We start from the raw sequence: 7,117 nt of genomic DNA on the forward strand, positions 1-7,117 counted from the left end.
CGGCTAATTATTATACAACTCAGTAACGAATTCGTCTTTTGATCATCATGATCCATCTTTGTAAACACTCGAGTATGATTGTGGTTACGCTCATAACTAGGCGTCACTGAGCGAAACAGTTATTAGTGACAACATCTTGGTAATTACAAACATGTACTCTTTTATTAATGGTTTGTTTGTGCATAACATTCACCGGGTGTTGATTCCCGTATTTACTTTTGACGCCCTAGTTTCTTTCAAAAGGCACGTTCGCGGTCACTGCGAGTCTCTTGATTGAAAATATTGGCTAAGTTACTTTGCAATATGCCAACAACAAGTGTACGCATTCATCTCTGAAGCTTTCTGATTTTTGAGTTCAGATACCGGGGTCAGTAGTCAAGATGGTGATTACGTTTTGCATCTACCTGACACAATTTGTTCCAGTAAGCTACGAGTGGCTCTTTTCGTGTTGCCATGAACCGTATCATTGAATACAACGGAGTACAGACTTTTAGAGTAAGATGTTCTGTTTGATTGCCAACGGCCAATAATGTCCAGAAGTATTTTTACATTCTTGGAAATGAATGTGTGCATGCAGAATTCAGCAAATTTTATCTCAGTGTGCAGATACGATCATGAAAACCTTGTTCCTAAATAGAAAGAAAGCCAGGCTCAATCGAAGTACTAAACTCTTTACGAGTAAACAGTGCCCACATATGCGCAAGACGTCGTATAGACACGTCGTGAACAGGTTTGTCTATATATTAGTATGTTGTGTAGCTGACGGGTGCGCTCTGTAGCCTACGTGCTTTAGCTATGCAAACACCTAACCTCACTGGCGTCCCTGTTAGCTTTATAAAAAGGTATATCCCTGTGGCTGTGCTTGATTGTGATGAAGGTGATTCACCTATTCATCCTCAGATACAATTACTGGCAGCTTTTGACGCTTAGGTCGCCGGCAAAGGAAGGTGATGTGTAGGCTGTCGCAGTTTTCATTTGTGCCTATAATTTATTGTTCTGTTAAGTTCTGAGGCTAAATTAAAATAGGCCAGCATAGCGTATGTACAATTACACACTTAGGGGAAGCGCAAATAAACTAGTTCGACATTAGCGGTTGTCCTGAATACGAAGCGATTATAATACTAGCTATGATATATGCTTTCAAGCAATTTAAATATCAACTTTTATCAAATGGTGTATGACTATATTACTGGTATTTGAGATGGTTTATTCGTTAATTTTGCACACTGAACAAATTACAAAGAAAAAGTAACCCGAAAAATAACCAGCTTCTTCGCGTCACAATGGCTTCTCTTGACCATTTAAGGACGAAACAAAACATTTTTGCTAAGAGCCATAGAGATGAGCATAGCAGACGCTAAAACAGCTGGCTGCCATTACTAGGCCATCAGCATTCATGTATTATATGATATGAGTTATCTCAAGTAAAATCCAGTTTAAAAAAAAGTATATAAAACTACTTACCGAAAAATAATTTTGATGATAGCTTTCGTCAAATGTGTTAACTAAAATCATATCAGAGTTATGGCTCGTATAAAGAACGTGTTACAGCTATCGGTGACCTTTGACAATTTATTCACTTGTTGCCAGAAACATCCGTTATTTCGACGCCAATTTAGAAGCGATTAAAGCTATTTTAATATAAGAACTGCTTTTCAATGAGTGCAAATGCTTATAGCTGAATAATCGCAGTCCGCTGACAGATTTACAGCAACGGGCTATACGCTGTGAAAAGAAAGACAACAATTTTACAAAATTATAGTGTCATAATATGTAGATAAACTTTATTACAACCACCTTTTCTATTAATTCTGGCTAACTTTATAGCTAGTAGGTTCTTAAAATATATTTATTAACAAGCAGAGATCCTTTTGTTCTTTAATATGTCCATTCAAAATCACATCCCACAACGGTTTATGGATAATGTGTTATAAATGGCACATTGAAGCATAATTCAATGAATATTCCTTTTAAGTACAAACATTAGAAGTAAAAGTTCACTTCCTGCCATAGATTAATTGCAGCTAGCTAACCGGTTTGTCTCCTAACGCTTGGCGGCCGTTATTTGCATTGAAATTAACGTTGCGTTGTTATTAAAATTTATTTGCATCAGTTAATCGGCTGATTTCTCCTAATGCACGGCTAGTCTAAAAATACCACAGAAGCATTCCCGAGCGTTTCTATAGCACGCGAAAACGATTTTCCTATCAAGGCAAACTTAAGTTCAGGTTAACCACTAGTCCTTATTAAAGCAATTCTTTTTAAGGGTACTTCCGAGTTGAGCTCACAAAAAAGGTCCTAACTGTCCCATATAAAACGAGGACACAACTGTCCACACAAATACAGAATAAGTGGTAAAAACGATTTATCTCAGCACAAGAACTGGGGTGTGATTCCAATTGACGAGTACGAAAATAGCGATTTGTTACACACTGGTCACTTTCGTTCGTGGCCCTTGGGCTGTGGTTGTACCTTTGATTTGTCCCAAAGGCGCTGCGTGAACTGTATTTAAGATGAATGATACTGCTCGATGCTATGTCATGCTATTAAATTGTTCGGTGCCTTTTTCGGTGAGTCGAGACCGTCCTTTTATGTCTACGACTAGACATTTTTCATCGTTACTTTTTGTAGTAGTACCACACTCAACTAGTTGAAACCCACTTGCTACATTTTCAATGAGCGATTTTTCACTGCCAGCCGTTTTCGTATCACTTTCAAGTTTTTTCAGTATTTGCAAAGATTCGTCAGCTACGATTTTTGGGATTGGCTCAAACGCCGACATGTAACCATAGCAATCCTGATAATCGAAGCACTTTTGCGCGTAGCCTGGCAGAGTAAGGTCAACATGGAAGTACACCTTATTTGACCGGTGGTTTCTGCCACGATTTTTGCAAAAATTGTATCCAATAAATGAGTATAACAGAACGTTAGTGTTACGGTAGTGGACCACCTTTTGTACGCGGCCCCCGTACGGAGCAACCTTTTCTGCCATGAGCTTATCCAGTCGACAAAACGGCGTCGGCGTTCGAAGAATCATTCGTCGGTCTCTTTCCGTAATGTTGGGCTCTATAGCGACCTGACCGAAAAGCGCAGCTAAATCGTCAAATACATTTGATTGAACTTTAGGGTGAAGTGTCTTTTTCACGGTGAGTATAATATCGTCTGAGAGAATTCGTTTGCCCTCGGTACTATCGAGACAAATTAACGAATGATAAAAAATATCCTCGTCACTAGTAAGACCGTGCGACTTCACGTAACGGTCAACTTCGGCGACTGTTAAAAAAGAATTTTTTTTATATTTCGTGTTCTTGTATAGTCGAAAGTTTCGATTCCTCGAGTAAACAGACATATCGCAAAAGAATATCTTTTTCTCATTTTCTGTATTAATAAAAAAAATTCGGGATTGTTCGGAAGCCATAATAAAATCTACAAACAGCTTGCAAACCTGGTTGTTTCTAAAACATATCTCATCGACATTTACGATAAGATGTGCACTGTATTTTCTATCTGAATCTGATTTTAGTATGAGAACGTCTTCGTATGCGACATTGATTCCGGTGAGTGACGTAATCTGCGCACAAACAAAGTCAACGAACTTCACCGTTAGACTATCTCCGTTAACGTCCGGGTTGAGGAGTTTATTAAATTCCAGATCGAAGTAAAGCTTACATGCCGCTTCTTCCCGTACCATTTCATAATACCTTTTAGTAACACAAGAGGTGTTAACCGAATTAGCGTAGAAAAAAAAAACGGAAAAATAGAGAAGTCTTAGTAAAGTACGCAATAGACGGGGCCGTTTCATACTAAAACTACTATGGTGCATAAAAAAAAGATTAGGATATGCTGTATTGTGAACAGTGCACTCAATTTTTTATTAGATTTATTAATAAATTACTAAATATAAACAAATACTAAGCCTCACACACCTGCGTTGTTCTGGAACACGCTCCATCATTAGCTTAAAGAGTGCCTTCCACTGCGCGACCAAAAAAGCTCGACAGCCAGAAAATTTCGGATTGGTCCACCGTAGTTCAAATGAATAGACACCTTCTCCACGTTGCTTCCTAGACTGGAACAAAGCTATTGCTTTTTCCTGCTTCTTACAGCGAAGAACAGCCCGTAAATCTTCCTCCATTTTCGTTCGAACGAAGCACCGCGCCTAATCCGTTACTTATTTCTCGAATTGTGTCATTCTATAAGTAAACAACATGGCCTAACGTTAGTTCGATTCGGCCAGCTTTTGCCGAAGCAGCCAATGTGTCAACAACTCTACGTTCTTAGGGAAAGCTTCCACAGAGTTACGCGTGTCTCTATAGGCTTTAGTAAGGCCGTTCGGAACACTTCACCTGCATGGTGATACGTTGCTATTGGTAGAGCTTAAATCGGCCTGTTAAAAAAATATCAAACTGAGGCTTTTTTCGTTTAAGCCTGCATTCATATCAAACATGTAGGTCGACATAAAAAGGATGTAAAATTTTTACCAACTCAAACCACGTTATAAAAAAGAAAGGAGGGTTGTTAAGGAAAATAACATATACGAACAATGAATACAGACCGTTTCTGTATAAGTTTATAATATCCAAACGGATAAGGCATTCGTCATGTGATTGCATTGCAATAAAGAGGCAGCAATTTTGTCCGCGTGTATAAAACCCAGAATCGCTTGTATCGTATACTTACTGTTTTTTGTCGGAAATTCGTTAGGCCTGTTACTGCATAAGTACGTATCACGACAAATTTACTTTGAATTCACTGTAGTAGTAGTAATTTGTAATTATACACAACGATTGTCAGCAAAGGAGCACCAGTCTGATGTTCGAAAATGCCAGAAGCCTTCACTTCGTAAACCGCCACAGCTTCTACGCGCGCCAATTCAGAAACCTTCCAATCAGCTGAGGGATGGGAAAGGACGCCTAAACCACGCTAAGACAGCGGGCTGGTTTTAGGATGCAATCAAAGGCCCTCCAATCTGTAAAATTAATATTATAAAAATAATTGTAATAGTAAGTAGGTAGTTTCTATAAAAGTATATAATGTGGTAAGAATAAAATAATATTATATGGTAAAAACACTGTTGAATTTGGTGCAGAAATACCCAGTGGTTGGCCAATTTTGAAAATGCGAAAGTATTTAAACGTGCGATTGTATCGTTTAACATTCAAAACTGTTAAATGTAGAAAATGGGCAAACTTTGCTACAGAACCTGACATATTCTGCTCGAATCGCAATATGTTCAAAGGCACCCCATGACAAACTGTGTAATGAACAGTCCTACGGCTTCAAACAAAAGCCGTATCAAATACAAGCCTATCTTTCAAGCAAATAGTACAGCTCGAGCGACCGTGGAAAACCAAGGGCCTAAAATGGGCTTATTTGTATGTAATCATTCATCCCTGTCGTTTAGAGGCACGAAAAATTACGAGTGACTGTAGCTCATATTTCAGGTACCTCTTCTCATAGTGTTACAATATTGTCCAAATACGTCTCACTAGAACTTGGCAAAATTACAAAAAGCAAAAGAAAAGAAAAAATATAAACGGTAATGACTCGTCAGCCAACACATATATATTATTGCGTAAATCATACTGACAACAGATTTGAAGGATGCATAAGATTATCCCTTGGCATAGGCACAAGTCTCACTTTTATGATGTGCAAGCAGTATTGAGAGGAAAATCCCATTCAGTAGACCGGGGAGTGGTTCAACCAGCCGACCTCGGGTCTACATTGTACCGAATACATGAGCAATCTGCCGTCAAGCGATTACGATGACGTGGTAAGGCTGATGACTTCTCAAAGCCTACAAGTGGGGTCCATCCGTGCACAGGTAACTGGCCGCTTTTAGTGCTCACTTCGACCGCCAGAGAGAGTTCAATGCACTCAACGCATAGGGTAGATATACGCCTGACGCTCTATGGTGTATAGCTAGGTGTTCGCGCTAGTACGATCATACAAAATATATCTGCTTAAGCCAAGCTTACTTCTTCTTTCCGTCAAGGTTATTAGTTGTCACCTTCGACAAATGCCATAACAACCAGTGTAGAAGAAAGAACACTGACCAGCGGAACAGGTTGGTGCAGTAGCAGCAAAAATAGAGCACACAGACGTCGGCCACTCCTGTTTTGATCGCAGACCTTCTTCCTTGTTCAGATGGCGACGACGAAAAACATCAAAAGAACAAAGCTGGTGGACATCTGAATCGGAAATTCATCTGAAGGCCTGTACAGTCGATTGTGATATCGAACTGCCTAGGCTTGTCTGTAATATTTTATAATTCACCTGTCACCGCTCGATTCAGAGTTTGAAAATAGGGACTAAGAACGTCGGAAGAAAAGTAATCGTCTGTTTTATGGCTGAGGTCGTTATCGCTGCTGTCTTTTCAGCTTTGGCTTATTTGACCATCGTAAACCAGCCAAATCTGCGTGAGTGGCAGTTCAGTGTGTTGGTAATTGGTCTAGCCTTTGAACTCTGCTTTGAAAAGTATTCAATGAGTCATGTCAGCAGTAGTTGAGCAAAAGCCCACTGTTACATCAAATGTTAGGCTTACAATACATTACGACATAATTCTACAAATGGAAAAAGAATAGCCATAATTTAAACGTTTTTTTATGTCACTGCTAAGTGTACGTAAGCGGATTGTCAGCTCATTTTTTCTTAACTGCATACGTGTACTCTGTTTAGCTGTACAAATATTTTTGTGTTGATAAGACCAACCACTGTAAAAATTTGAGCTCCATCAGGGTCCCATACGACAACACAACTTGAACGAATGGTGACAAATTTCTCGTATCGTCTGGGCTACGACTGGAATCTGTTTGGCATGATGACGACAGGGGTATAGGATAGGTGCGTACAAATCATGCTAACAAATTATTTTAGGTTGCTATTTGCCAGCTCGTAGCGGCTATGCCTTCATTCTATCTGCACCAGCAGATATGCTGATATATGAAGGTATTTTTCAAAACCGCAAATGGAGGTTGCGCGCCGACTGCTTGGATTTAAGTGTATTACTTTATGACTGGAAAAAAACTCTCTCGAAGGTTACCGATGTGTTATAACTTATTGCTATGGCTCACGCGTGATTAAGAACCATTTATGTTTCGTGATCTACCTGTTT

At 39.3% G+C, this 7,117-nt stretch overlaps 1 protein-coding gene across 3 annotated transcripts; it reads right to left on the minus strand.

Annotated features, from left to right (window-relative positions):
- Positions 1 to 1,756: 1,756 nt before the first annotated feature.
- On the minus strand, positions 1,757 to 6,267 carry LOC111267590 (DNA-directed primase/polymerase protein). Of its 3 annotated transcripts, XM_022845895.2 has the most exons (5): positions 6,060 to 6,267; positions 4,681 to 4,969; positions 3,927 to 4,193; positions 3,446 to 3,701; positions 2,939 to 3,093 (listed from the first exon to the last, which is right to left on the minus strand). In XM_022845895.2, the coding sequence occupies exons 3-5, from the start codon at positions 4,133 to 4,135 to the stop codon at positions 3,067 to 3,069; spliced, it is 492 nt and encodes a 163-aa protein (XP_022701630.1). In that variant the 5' UTR covers positions 4,136 to 4,193; positions 4,681 to 4,969; positions 6,060 to 6,267; the 3' UTR covers positions 2,939 to 3,066. The 3 variants fall into 3 exon arrangements, with proteins under 3 accessions (XP_022701629.1, XP_086827497.1, XP_022701630.1); XM_022845894.2 differs by lacking the exon at positions 6,060 to 6,267 and having other exon boundaries at positions 1,757 to 3,701; XM_086971371.1 differs by lacking the exons at positions 4,681 to 4,969; positions 6,060 to 6,267 and having other exon boundaries at positions 1,757 to 3,571; positions 3,927 to 4,017.
- Between the last annotated feature and the right edge of the window lie 850 nt (positions 6,268 to 7,117).

The sequence above is a fragment of the Varroa jacobsoni genome, unplaced genomic scaffold, assembly GCF_002532875.2.
Source record: "Varroa jacobsoni isolate VJ856 unplaced genomic scaffold, vjacob_1.0 scaffold_1201, whole genome shotgun sequence".
In the NCBI taxonomy this organism is placed as follows: domain Eukaryota; kingdom Metazoa; phylum Arthropoda; class Arachnida; order Mesostigmata; family Varroidae; genus Varroa; species Varroa jacobsoni.